Source organism: Lampetra fluviatilis, chromosome 22, assembly GCF_964198595.1.
Source record: "Lampetra fluviatilis chromosome 22, kcLamFluv1.1, whole genome shotgun sequence".
In the NCBI taxonomy this organism is placed as follows: domain Eukaryota; kingdom Metazoa; phylum Chordata; class Hyperoartia; order Petromyzontiformes; family Petromyzontidae; genus Lampetra; species Lampetra fluviatilis.
This window is the reverse complement of record NC_136296.1, coordinates 5,830,758-5,845,608: the sequence shown is the minus strand read 5'-3', so window position 1 is coordinate 5,845,608 and position 14,851 is coordinate 5,830,758. Positions and strand designations below refer to the sequence as shown.

The 14,851-nt window shown below is 47.9% G+C and overlaps 1 protein-coding gene across 10 annotated transcripts in view; it reads left to right on the top strand.

The window, feature by feature from the left end:
* The first annotated feature begins 4,588 nt into the window (after window positions 1-4,588).
* LOC144938461 (regulating synaptic membrane exocytosis protein 2-like) overlaps window positions 4,589-14,851 on the top strand; it is a 267,561-nt gene continuing 257,298 nt past the window's right edge. For 8 of the 10 annotated variants that reach the window (XM_078866289.1, XM_078866291.1, XM_078866295.1 and 5 more), the window contains exon 1: window positions 4,591-6,096. In XM_078866289.1, the coding sequence (XP_078722415.1) occupies window positions 5,906-6,096 (191 nt within the window). In that variant the 5' untranslated portion in view covers window positions 4,591-5,905. Of the gene's footprint in view, window positions 6,097-14,851 lie in introns of all 10 variants that reach the window. The other 2 variants (XM_078866297.1, XM_078866290.1) reach the window with 2 other exon arrangements.

The following is a 14,851-nucleotide window of genomic DNA, read 5'->3' as shown; positions in this document are numbered from 1 at the left end:
TAGGCGCGTCCGTGTGCACGAACGCATGCATGCATGTGTGCGTGTTTTTTTATTCTTCTTTATATGAAGCCAGGACTCTCTGAAGCTATTTTTAAACACGGACCCTGCAATTGTGAATGACGTCAACGGGTAGAGACCAACAAACGACAGATACGTGCTGCTTGGTGGCACTTAGTGCGCGTGACGTGTGTGCACGCATGCTTATGGACGAAGGGTTTTACGAATGCATTGCTCGTGGTGGTAATGCAGTAAACATGGAACGTTGGGCCAACGTTGGACCAAAGGTTCCAACCACATGGCAACGTTGGGCTACCGTTGAGAAATTTACTGGGAACCACCTTTTAGACTGTGGTAGCCCAAAGGCATTAAATAGAAATCCCAGCATGATTGGTTAATTGGCTGAGTGAGTGGGTGTATCATTTGTTTAAACAGTGAAAACACATTGAGACACGTAGAGTCCATGAGCCAAAGCAGAATTTTGTACCACCTAAGGTCGTAAAACTTTTGTAGTACGTACTTATGTATATGGCGAGTCAGGGTGAATAATTTGATAACCCACTCATTTCAAATGGTTATCATATAATTAAATGTTACTGGCCATGCAAAAATGCCACTTCCTCAGCTGGTACCATCAAAGGCAATATCCGGTGCGGGCTTATGGACTCGTACTATAATGAGAAATACGAGGCTAAAGAGACACAAGGTTAGCTAAAAAAAAACCTTTAAAACACCATAATTCAATTTAGGAGTTTAACGACGCACCAATTCCTCGATGAATATCGCTGTTCATGCTCACGATACATGCACCGAATCGTGTGCGCAAGAACATATTGCATTGGTTGCATTCTTACGGAGTAAGTTGCATGATGTATTAGGTTCACGTGACCCTCTGTAACCACTAGAGGCCGCTGCATTGTAAATGCTTGGGTTGGGCGCTCTCCATGGTACTGAAACATGCCAGGCCCTATAACAAGCAAGGCCCAAGGCAGGCCTTGTAGAGCAGTGGTTCCCTAAAGGATGTCCCCGAACCACCAGTGGTCCGCGACGGTCTTCCAGGTGGTCCGCGCGCTGTGAAACAAATGCAGGTTGATCGGGAAATCATGACATTAATATTTTACTGATGATGTTATTTAACTTAGATTAAACATCTTCATTTGAAGCTTTCGTGACTGCAGGAATTCATACTCTTTGGTTCTTTCGGTAAAGTCACGTAGGTATTAAATAAAAGCATTTAAAGTTAGGTAAACTACCCTGAACCTAAGTTCTAAATGTCCCCCTCCCCACCTAAAAAAAACCCCATTATAGCTGCGTAAAAAAACAGTTTTTATGTTCCAGTAATATAAATATTTTTGTATGAGTGGTATTTAGAGATAAGTGATTGCGTTTTGTCACCAGCAGTGATTGGGGGCTGGGTGGTTCGCGGAAATGTTTGCATCGACTGACTGGTCCACGAGCCAAAGCACGTCGAGAATCACTGCTACAGATGACAATCTTACATTTAGATTTCCCCTTGTCGACGTTAGTGTCATGCAAACGGCGGACTGCCTTATACGCGACCGATGCAATCGCATTTGTGTTCTATTTAGTTGCGTAAACAGATCTATAAATGTTAACATCCATCTGCAGCCGTCCTTTCTGATTGACACGTGCGTTTGGTACCAGTTTTTTGCCTCCATGCCAGTCGCCTTCGACTCGGGTCGACATTACACAGATGTCCTGATTGTCTCACGCACAGAGACATCCAGATACGGCCCCTGCAGGCCTGCGGTATCCAGTCCATAGTACTCACCTACCTAATAAGGGGCCGTCCATAAATGACGTCACGCGATTTTGGACGATTTTTTACCCCCCCCCCCCTTCGTTCCACGGCGTCACAAAAAATCAGACCTCCCCCTCAAATATGACGTCACAAAGCTCTGCCCCCCCCCCCCCAGAAATAAAACATGCTTCAAATCGCTTTAAACTATTGTCATTGTAGTGCGTATTTAATGTGGCGCTGCGCTCTGATGTTGTAGGAGAAAACGTTATTTTAAAAAGTCTATTTAATTAAGTAGAACGTGTTGTCTATATTTATTTAAAGTTGCGCATTTCGATGTGACGTCACATTTCTGAACCCCCCCCCCCCCATCGTCACACATCGTCACAAATGTCTGACCCCCCCCGCCCCAGGTGCGTGACGTAATTTATGGACGGCCCCTAATCACCCGCTCACTCACTCACGTGCCTACCTTTCAGACACATTGTAAAAATATGACTTAAGACTGGTCGTGGTGAAGATAACATAACGTAATCGATCAAATGGTCATACAAGCACCACACTCGGCACGTATTATCTCTCAGGATCACTTAATGAGAAAATTAAAGCAATAGTCACCCACGGATTAAAGATGGCCGCCCAAATAAAATATGGCCACTACTAAAAGTTGGCTATTTAAAAAAAAAATTGTGACATTTTTATTTTATTTTAGGTGACTATTGGGTTTTTTTCTTCTGAAAAGATACACCATCGTAAAGTGTCATGCTTCTATCACAATTTAAACTATTCCTGTGAATAAATGCACTTTCCTGCTCCACGATGGAGAAAACGTCCGCGGGATAGACGTTATATTTGACAGGTACTATAATTAATCTTTTAGAGGTGGTACAAGGAAAACATACTCAAGCGGTACAAGACCCATCAGAAAAGTGGTGGAAGGCAGGCATTTGCCTCTTTCGTGTAACCGAATTAATTTCAATGCGTTTCCAGAAAATAACTGGGACCATTATCTTTAACCTGAGCAAACTAATGCCAGGAGACCACGTGATAAAGCCTTCATTGTGGCTGGCGGCTTTCGGGATGAGGCTAACGTATGGTGCTCGATGGTAGCAGGTGACATCCATCAGCTGTGTGCGCATCCAGAAGGAGAACAACGCCGAATGATTTCACATTGTGTCCACCACGGCAGATACCGACTGTGCAGCCAGGGACACAGATGTGCTGGCTCACTATAACGAAATGACATGTCGGCGATTTTTTTTTTTTATAAAAGCTGGCACATCGAAGGAACCAACGTACTTTCTTTCATATGCATGTCGTGCGTGCGGAACTCTGACGTTGGACCTCACTGACTGAGAACACATTCCTGCGGTGGGAGCTTTTAGTAACGTTGGGTTGCTCGGTCAATGGCCAGGGTCAACGGCGGCGTGGTGTATTCCGAAAATATGCCCGACTGTGAGGGCGGGTACAAGCCAGCGTGAGAAGGTTAAACGTTGAGTTTTATAAGGGCACCACGGGGTGACCAGCCACTCCCCACCCAGACCCACCCTCCCCACCCAGCCCCTCCCCACCCTCCCCACCCAGCCCCTCCCCACCCTCCCTTCCCCACCCTCCCCACCCAGCCCTTCCCCACCCTCCCCTCCCCACCCAGCTCCTCCCTCCCCACCCAGCCCATCCCCTCTCCACCCAGCCCCACCCTTCCCATTTTTGGATGCACGACGGACGGACGGACAGAATAATCCCCTGTGTGCTGGTGTAACCACGAGGTTTCTACCAGTATAATCTACTCACATTTTATCATTAAAATATCAATGGGGTGGACACAGAAGCAGCCCAATGTTGCAGCTTTTTTTTGTATTGCCAATTAAACGAAACAAACACAAATATCCTGCGAGACGAATGCCCATTTAATGGTTGTAGCATGTAACAATATCGGCTACACAATGGGAGTAATGCGCATGATCAAAATGTAAGCTTGGCAGCAACTCGAACAAGTCGAGCACGCGCAACGAGAATTGACGGTCTGCCCGGCAGTTGGCACGGGCAGCGTTTTAGTAAAATGACATCTTAAATCCACCACGCTTGTGTGATGTCACCTGCTCATGCAACCCATTTTACACTCTGATGAAGCCAGGGGGGGGGGCTCTTTAATAATGCACCAGCCAGCTCGCTAAGTCTGCCACTCGCAAAAGGATATATATAATAATTTGCCAGCGGGGTAAAGTGTATCAGTGCAATATATATATACACGGTGTATTCATAACGTCACTGGAGCAGCGTTAAAAATGGCAAACAATTACCATTCCGTGTGCTTTCAATTCAGCCAGAGCGGAGCTATGGTCGACGCAGCACATCATCACTCAGGGGTCAGTAAAATAAATACCAAATTGGGAATAGTGGTCACGGACAGAAATGGCCCACGTTCACAGCACAACATCAGAGCAGTGTCCGAATGAAAGTCTGTACTGTACGCACAATCCGAAGATAACCAGAAAGAAGCCACCATAGCAGACACACATTGCAGGTGACCAAAGAGCGAGACCATCACTGAACTACTGATTGTGCTTGTTCACAAACGAAGAGGTTGTTTGTGTGTACGTTGCTTTTTTCCCCCTCCTAACCACGTTTTTTTTTGCGGTTACGTTTGAAACCAATGCACATCGCGTAGCAATCGCGTGCTGCGTGCGTGATGATGTCACGGGGTGAGCACGCCGCGAGAGGGCGTGAGAAGAACGAGGAATAAATCCCCTCCCTCCCCTCCTCTCTCGCTCTCGTTCGGTTCGCTCGCCTTTCTCGAACCGCCGTGACGCAAGCACGTGGCGTTCCTCTGCCGGACGTGCCGACGTCACAATGCGAATGCAGTTGGCAGCGGCGGGCCAGAGGGATAGAGGAGGAAGAGGCGCTGATGAGAAGGCGAGCGGCCCCGCTCCGCCCACTCATCCACACGCTGCTGCCGCTGCTGCTGCTGCCTGTCCGTATTGTGCTTGCACCCCCCCTACCCACCCCCTGTTTTATTATTCCGGAACACCCGTTCCATCCTTTTTTTTCGCTTGCCAGCGGTCGCTTGATTCGGCGTTTTGCGAGCCACTGTTTTTTTTCTCTCTCCCTCTCCGGCCGGAGCGAAGAGGCTATAGGGTGGAATAAAAAATAACTGTTCGTATTTTTTCTTTAAATATAATAGCCACTGGGAAACGAGACGGAGGTTAGAGAGAGAGAGAAACGAAAAGGAACTGAACCGTTTTTTTTGGTTGCCGTTTTGTTTTCTGTACAAACAAAACGAGATGCGGTCGGAAAGGCAGCAGCAGTAGCAGCAACATCAAGCATTAGCAACAACAGAAGAGGAGGAACAAATATAATTTTGTATTACGAACATCCTATTAAAATATATATATACAACAGTTATTCGTATATTCAGCCATTGTGCAGCCGCCAAAAAAAATAGCAGAACGCCGAGAGAGCCGGCCGATAGGCGAAATGAAAAACCGATTTGTGTTGCCGCTGTAAATTGTGTGTGTGTGGATGTACGGTTATATAAGAGAAGACAGAGAGAGAGAAGAGGAGCAAACATCAGCAGGAGGAAGATGCTTCCATCTGAGAGAGAGGGGGGGAGGAAAAAAAACATGGTGACTAAAGGTGATGTATACTGAATGAGGAAGAACACTCGCAAGACGAGCCGAAGACGCCTTCGTCCACCACGCCCGGAATAACTGAAGCGACGACAACCCCCCCCCCCCCCAAATGAAAACAACAGCGACGTCGTCTGCTGCATTCATTCAGCGGCGGCTCTGACGATTCACCGCTGCCATTGCTGGTGCCGTCCGTCCGTCACGGAGCGAGCGAGCGAGGAGACAGCGGCGGCGGCAGTAGCCAGCAAAGCAGCAGTAGCAGAAATACTAATAATAGGGCCAATCATTATTGGTATTACTACGACAGGATGCGGCGCTAGCAACGGCGTCGACTGAAGATACCAACCAGCGAGCGGCATTATCTGCGGCGACAACAATCACGATAACAACAAGAATAATAATAATGCCCTGTTAGGTGTCTTAGAGTGGTATTTAACCATTTTCGCGTGACTTGCGTGTTGGGGACGATAAGAGGAGAGGGACGTGGTGGTGGGAAGTGGGAAGCAAGCCGCAAGCAGCCGTGATGTCTACGCCTTTGGGACTGCACAATCAAAACCAAGCGCGCTTCGAGGCGGTGTCGCCGGCTCACGGATCGGCGCCGGCCGGCACGGAGATGCCCGACCTGAGCCACCTCACCGAAGAGGAGCGCAAGATCATCCTGGCTGTCATGGACCGCCAGAAGCAGGAGGAGGAGAAAGAGCAAGCCATGCTCAGGTATCGAACCGGCGTGTGTGTGTGTGTGGACGGCAGGGCAAAGAACGGGGAGGTTGGATTCGATGCGTGCATGCATACCATGCGCGCGCGCGTGTGTGTGTATGTGCGTGTGCGTGCCCCGGGGTGTGGGCGTGTACTGACGCTTAGGTCGGCGGTTTTGAAGACGCTCGCACGTGCAGGTGTACAGGTGTGCTTGTGCACAGGTGCGCGCGCCCACGAACGCACGCATGGGTTAGGTTGGGTGTGCAAGATATTGGGAAACAGGTAGGCAACACCGATACGTGAATGGATGCTGCACAGGCCGTGTGCAGTGTTGGGTGGGTTCGCGAGCAAGGCGTGAACCCGTGTGTGCCGTTAGCTGCAACGCGTTACGTGTGCGGTTATGGGCAGCTCGTTATGCAGAACGATGAATGGATCCACGCACACACTTGCACTTACACACACGCCATTGCACAGGTGCATATGCACCGTATGTGTTGAAGTTGCTGTGCAGGATACAATTAGGTACACGCGTGTGCACACAGGCGCGCTTTGCACACACACACGCACGAGCGTTTATGTAGCTAGGGATGAGATCCCATTGAGATGCGTTGTGTAGAGCTTCAATAGAAGGGCAGGTCACACACACCACACCACATGTATACGCCCAACAGAGAAGGGCACGTATGTGTGAATATACAGCCACATGCAGGCAATGTAAAGTTGGCACCAGTGCCTGCATGCATTAAATGTTTCTACATGCATATGCAGATGCTAAACGTCATTAAGGGAATTGGCCAAACGTCCCAATGCAGGGTGGTTCTGCATAGGAGTCTTGAGACTCCCGTTTACGTGCAGCTTGAGTGGGTAATTTACGTGATTATTTTTACGAGTAAAATGGCATTTGCTATATATGCATGCATGTATAGTGTTGCAAACGCATATATGTGCACACGTGTTCTTTACATGGTGTGATGCATGCATGTGCGGATATGCTGGATGATGTGTGCATATGCATGCATACATAACGCATACACCTACATTTAATGCATAAATACTCTTTCAATCAGTTGCACGTGCATATGTTTACACATAGATGGTGTACACATGATGTGATGTGAATATAGAGCATGTATCGTATGTGCATATGTGTAGTTGATTACATTATAACACGTTACATCAATGCGTACGTGCTTACCCATGTGCAGTTTTGCACATGCATGTATGTACACATACATGTTCTACACTTGCTGTGATGCATGCATGCATGTTCAGGTACATAGACTTAGTACAGGACACGTTAATTATTACATTATAATACACACACACACACAATTCACGCCCAGCCATCAAATAGTCGCTAGGTTTCGGGCACACACATACACACGTACGCAATTACACGCAACGGCGAATTTTTTTCACAGCTGGCTGCTCGCGCGAATCCCAATTGCCACGTGTGTTGAAGCCACCCGCGGCTTGCCCCTGGCTGGCTCGCCAGATATCAAGGGGCCAGAGACGATGCCATTGGACATCTGTGTCGCCCAACGTCTCCGCCATGTTCACAGGAGACATCCATATTTTTTTCTTCTTCTTCTTCCTCCTCCTCCCATTTGTTGCTAATGTGGTGCACCAAGCACGAGCAACACGACAAAAGAACCCGACACAGTCGTCAATGGCACGGCTGTGGCCTTTATAAAGTAAAACACAAAAAATAGATGTAAAAGAGTCTTATCGGGCAATCGGCCCTTATTCATACAACACACATGGTCCATGTGCTGTGAGGAAGGGTCGTTGCCCGAAACGTCACCTATTATGTATGTTTTTCATTGAAGGCCACAGTGTTATTATTGACGAATATGATGAGTTTTCCACATCGTTGCTGTGCACAGTGGTATACACAGTGGCTCCATTATAAAGCCATCAGACGCGACGCATAGGCACAGCAAATACACGGCCACAATGTGCCCGTGTAGATTATATTATTATCATCATCATCATCATATTTCTTGTTATTACATTTTCACAGAAAAAATGCATTTTTCAAATAACCAAAGTCCGTGTGTGTCAAGATAAAGGGGGTCAGGAGGACGATGGTCCAACAATTGTGTATTTTATGTGATGATGATGTGTGTGTGTTAGAGGCCGTGGTTATGTAATGCATTGTTTCGTTCAGGAAATATCGTATATCATTGTAGACTTGGTTCCAAGTATTGTATAGCAACACCCTGCTGAATAGAAATGCACTCAAGGTGTGCGTGCCACCGCCATAAATGTGCAACACTCTCTTAACTCAAATCGACTTTTACATAACACGGGAAAGGCTTTCAATTACAATGATACATCGTTAAACCACAGTGCGCGCATGAAAGATGTTCAGAAAAATCCACCCAGTGAAACGCAGGGGGGGGGGGAGGGGTCACCGTGCACGGTGGCACGATCACTGCGATGCACACACGCATGCACGCGCAAACGAGTACCATGCAGCAAAGTACAGTAAAACCTTGGATTGCGAGTAATTTGCTCTGCGAGTGTTTTTCAAGACGAGCAATTATTTTTTATAAATATAAATTTGATAAACGAGCGAGGTCTTGCAATACGAGTAGCACGTGTATACGCTTTGTCTTCCGAGCGTCACGTGATCACAACTGATATACAAATGCTTTGATATACGAGTGCTTTGATATACGAGTGCTTTGGAATACAAGCACGTTTCCGGAACGAATTATGCTCGCAACCCAAGGTTTTACTGTGGAATTGCAGCTACTTAGGGAAGTTCCTTTTCGGCTGTGCTTCGAGTGTACGCGGACTCTGAGCGAGACAAAAGTGGGCGAACAGAAACCGACGGCCGCTCCTTTTCGCAGCAGCGCTGTTTGACACTTGATAGCTGCAGCGAAGGTAGCCCGGCCGCAATTAATTTTTAATTCTCCAACAAAGGAGGTCGCTTCTTGATAAGGACGGCCCATCGTGCGAGAGACACGGGAGAAAACATATCCCTGGCCGTACGCCAGTCGCATCGCGCCAAACTCATGTTGGTCTAATCCGTCGCGTCGAATACATTTTGAAATCTTGCAATGCGGCGGTGTGTGTGGGGTGTGGGGGGGGGATGAAAAAGGCAAAAATGCAAAGCGTGAATTCAGCAGTGCACTGGTACTGCGGTATTTGATTGGGCATGGTTGTTTCATCTATGGACTAGAGAAAAATATAGAAATGCCAGTGCTCACCACTGGAAAATGGACTGAGTAGTGAGCGATGACCGACCGGTGGAGATGGAGCGATGAAATCCATTCGTGTGCAGGAGCTGTGGGTGGATTGTTACATCGCGAGGATGGTGCGAGAGGTGGCGGTGGCGACTCGTGAATGGGGGTACCCTTCAATCGAGCAGTGGATCGACCACGGCCGATGCCAATGCTGACCGCGGCGCTGGCACTGCGAGCTCACGCCTTGTGATCACGTTGTCACGCGCGGATTGGCACCGCAGTATTTCATCTGGGCTCTGATCCGTAGAGCGTGTGGGGCTCGGTCCATCCCACAGTGGCAGTGGTGTCCCCACGTACCCCCGCCTCCCCCGGCTGCGTTGAATCCCACGGTGTGTGAACACGTCACCGTGTCCTCACGCACACCCAGGTCGTGCTGCACGCAGGCGAGGTGATGCCTCTCATTTGCACATTGTAATGAAATTCACTGTGCTTTTGTAGCACTGTACAAAGATGGTGGCCATCTCAACCCCCACCTCCTCCCCCCCCCCCGTGCAATTTTCTTCTTAACCGGTGCAGGAATTCACACGTTCTCGCACCCACAAAGTCAAAGATCCCCCGTATAGCCTGAACAGACTGACGGGGCAAGTGCCAATAGCGAGCACCTATGAAGGCCGGCACGGCACACGAGGGCGTGGGTGGCCAGCACCACGCCCGGCCGCCTTTGTCTCCCAAGTGGCAATGGTTACACACCACACCGGGTACTCATCTGAGGCTGAGTCGACCTAGAGGAAGCCCAGGTCCCATTCGGATACTCGTCAATGGTGTTGATCGCGAGCGGGAATTGAACTTTGGTCGCCAGGTTCCTAGCTCAGCGCACTCACCGCCACACGACCGCTTCCCACCCTTGCAAGTATTGTCCGTTTATATATTTTTGCGTGCTCGAGTGTAAAATGTTGGCATCTGGGACCCCCGGCCTGGGCACGAGGCCCTCCCTTGGTTGTATCAGCCTGAATTGCATAAGAGCCCCGGCGTGATCAACGCCAATATGAGACCCTTCGAGTATGTCCCAAACACGCCGTGTTGGAATGCCACGCTGACCCTCACAGACATTCGCCAACAGCACTTTCACCAGACTTTGCAGATAACTCTGAGCGTTGTCTCCCTCACGTGCTGCGCCAGTGTTCTCTGGGGTTTCCATCTTCCTCGCCGCTTAACAGAGGCAGTTCTCGAAACCTCCCATGAGTGGCAACATTCCATGCTTATAAATAGGGCCTTACATTTATAAAAAAAATTTTAAAACATTAATTGTATTCGTTCTGGTAAATATCAATAACGTACTGATGTTTTTGGTGTCATTTAAACGGTTCAAGATTGTCCATGAGAGGTTTTTGTGGGGGGTTATATCGCGTAAATATAAACGTGTCGTTAAATGCGATCTAACCCAAAAACACCTCTTGTGTCTATTTGTCGCGAAAGCCTACGTATTAAACAGTTCATGCTGAACATGGCATTTTATCTTTGTTATATTTTGTCTTATCGATAGCTATGCGCTTTTATGCAAGTATTTAGGGATGTGCTCCCAATCATCGGATAAGTGAAACAGAAAAGAAAATTAAGCATTGATATGAAATGGGGGATGATCCGACCTCACTAAATTGACGTCGCTCCCGTGCTTTTGCAAACAAAAGTTAGGTCACGTGGCATCGGGTGACATCACTGCTGTTAGCACAGACGTCTCACACGAGTGAGCAACGTGAATGATGCGAACATCTGAAGAGATCCGAAGTTGTCTTGAAACGTTCCAAAAGTCCGTTTTTAATTTGTAAAACCGGAACTCATCCCATTACAATCATGAAACACATTATTTGGTGGTACTGCGTCGGCACTAGTGCACAACCATAAATAACAAACAAAAATCGACACATTCGTCAATAATACTGTGGCTTTAAAAGTAAAAACGCATTTCCCATTAAGTATGGATAGCTGTGCATGCGTAACTTTAAAAAGTGATAATTTTGCGTTTGTGTAAAATGTTATTACTAGGGAATTGGAACTGGAATTGTATAAAAGCTATCAATTTAGATTCACTGCGCGGTGTGATTGAGGTTGGTTTGGATGTTGTTCTACCACCTGACTTGTTTTTTTGCCACAATTCAAATCAGTGTCACCCAATATCTGACGTATGCAATTCTTAGAGCATTTGGCTGCTATAAATTCCCACGTGATAAGCCACTTCGTTGAGCAATCTTTTGTGGCCAGGTCGCTTCTGAAAACGAGCTGCATAGCTCAGTGGGAATTATCTGGTAAAATACAAGTTGTATAGTTTATCTGTATGCAAGCACATGCATTGTTCACCCATCATTGCATCTGTCCTCTACAATACAATCAACATTCGGATCACTTGTGGTGGAATAGTCAACCCTGTAACCTGACCTTGTTTACAGAGGGTGGGGTGGGGGCCATACAAAAACTCAAGGGGGCATGAAACCGGCAATTTCAAACAAAGGTTTAAAAATAAAGTGTTTTAAAAGCCACACAGAATGTGTAGCTACATAATCCGCATGGGTCCACAGTGCACTCTGCTCCAGCTCTGACGGCCCCGTGAATGTGAGGATGAAAAAGGCCGTGGAAGTCAACCGCTAAAAATTGCACTCAAAGTTGGGAATTTTTGTTCGAGCGACCTCCAACGACTGCAGACGGTTTGTACGGCGTCACAGCTTGAAGAGCGTCACATGAAGAGCGACGCAAATCAATAGAGGGATGCCACTAGAGATCCGGCGAACTTTGAAGAAAAACCACCACTGCTGTTAAATAATATACCGATGTGTGTGTTTTTTTATTTGATCGGCCAGCTGGCTAAGTTGTAGAGCGAGCGGCTCGCAATTGGAAAGGTTGCAAGGTCAACTCCTGATTGGGGGGTTTGACTCAACCCATCATCCTACCGGGGGTCGATAAAAAAGGCACCACATTGTGGGGAAGTCAACAGTGGTATTGTCGTTTCGATAGCCTCACCCCCTACCATAGGAATGTCGAATTTCCACCACTGGCTCAGGGCTGTAAACAGGAGATAATCACCAATGCCTCAATGCTCATTTGCGCCGGAAATCACTTTGACTTGAATCATTAATGAGGAGGGCGGGGTAGAGTGTGATGGCTGTTCTCCCAGCTTGTCGTCCAACCTTTCCGTGACCACGGGAGGTGGCTTCGGGAGGGGAGGGGTGAGCGGCGGCCCAGGGCTTGCGCGGCGGAGTGATGAAGCCAAGGGCCGAGGAGAGCTGCGAGATCTTTGAAGCCAACTTATTGTCAAGGGGAGGAGGACGATGATGCTACACCAGACACAAGCGAACTTGGAGAAGAGTGGTGGAGGAGGAGGGGATGCTCCTCGGGGGGGTGGGGGATGACGACGACAGAAACACTCGGAGAAAGTCAATAAAGCATCCAGAGACAGGGATTCGAATGTCGCATATCCGAACATCATATCCGCATTGATATACATAATGTAGGTTTGTTTGGGGTTAGATCGCGTAGATATAAATGTGTCGTTAAACCCGCCACCACCCAGCACAGGCAAATAGTCAGGTTTGTCGTGTAAACAGAACGTGCCAATTCGTTAATAGTACAGCACACACCGGTGAGTTGGAGAGCAAATCCACGACATTTACAATCTGAGTACGACGTTTCGCTAGTAATTACAACTAGCATCATCAGGCGGACAGCCAGATTTGTGGAGAAATCCTCCCGTTTCGTTCCTTAAATAGAGGGGGAGATGTGAAGACGTCACTTGTGAGCCCTTCACGGGCGAGGGGGCGGGGGATTAATGAATGCATATACATTATATCGGCCTTGACCGATTATCTGCTCACACTTAGCGTTGTATTTGCACGCGGCATAACTCATTCACTTCAGATGTTCACAAATGTGAACTTTTCACGTGTAGTATTGTACTTAGTTTTTATCTTGCGTACTTTCACTTGCTTTTAAAGTACAGTGAAGCATTGTCCCATGTTTTAAGCAAGCTTGTGCTTCGTTATTGTCCGGTCACCCATTTGCAAATGGAGTAACTACGGATGTCTGTTGACTTCGTTCACCTATCCGACCTTTTCACAAATCCGCCTAGAACTCAATCCCCAGCGAGTTGGATATGCGACGTTATTCCTGCACCACTTTTATGTTAAGGCAGCTGATGATGGGCTTAGCTATTACAACGCCCACCCAACCAGGAAACGTTGCCCACCTCGCTCTCTGATGCACGCTCAGGTGGCTACCGCATGTGGTTCTGTCGGAACAATGTCCGACGTTTCGCTCTACGTGCTGGGGGGGCTTCTTCAGGAACCAAATTGATGTTCACTTCGCACCTCCGATGAGCACGGTTGGCTACGCACGGTGCAAAAGAAGTTCAACATACATGCGTACATATTTAGTTACCGAAGAAGCTTCAGGCACGCAGTGCGCGAAACGTCGGACAAGACGCCGCACAATGTGCGCAACTTATCCGAACACGCATCGGAGAAGAGCTACGTCAGTACAGCCGCGACAACCTTCTCAGTACACTTGTCTCTATCAAGGCGGGACGCACACGCCCATAAACCCCTTTGAAACACGCCACACAATTGACCCAAGACCAATGCCTAGCCCCCTATAGTTTTTGGGCTTGAGTGGAAACCACAGTATTTCCTTTCTAAAAACATGTTTTCCTCTCGATGTATATACATTTTTTTTATAACCACTCGCGATTAGCAGTGAAAAATTCAGAGGCTCCCTTAATCGGCTGACGTGGCAGCTTGCCCACCGTTGCTGTGAAGAAAGAATCGGCCACAGCAACAATGAGAAATTTACAGCCAGTTTCAATCCACTGCTGGATGAATTGCTCCCCCTGGTGCCGTTTCGGTCAAGGGGCTTTTCGCCCATACTTCACCGCGATGGTCAGTGGGGGCACCAGCACTGGTTAGAGAAATTGCCCCGAGTAAGAACCGATGGCTGAACGTTGGACCAACGTTTGGATCAACGATCTCGTGCCACGTGCCAACGTTAGCCCCACGTTGGCATGTTGACTGGAAATCAGTGTTCGTTGTTACCCATGACTGGGAATTAAACTCAGGTCGACTATGATTATATTGTCGTTTGACGATGTTTAAGCGGATTGAACATTGCCACCGTGCCTGCCAAGTCGCCGGGCTCCGTGCGTGTATACGCCGCGTGTTCTGCAGCAGCCATTAATCACGAGCTGTGTGCCGTGCGTGTGACGGACACGACTGGGCGTTGGAACAGCTGTTTGGGCAATCAAGGGCAGTGAAACTAAATCCTTCCAATCCATCAATCAATATTTTAACGCATACATACAAACCCAACAGTGCCACGTATAAATGCACTCGCAAAGGTGTATTGACAGTTTGACAAACACGTAATAAGGGAGTATGGTGTACTCTTAAGGTCGTGGCAGATGTATCGCAGCACCAGATTGCTGAGTGGTGGCGTCAGAGCGGTGGGAACGGGATGTTTATAATATAAAGCTGAAGTCTCTTTTCATTTGAAAATGTTCCTGGAATGTGTCAAACTCACGTGGAGATGTCTGTTTGTTT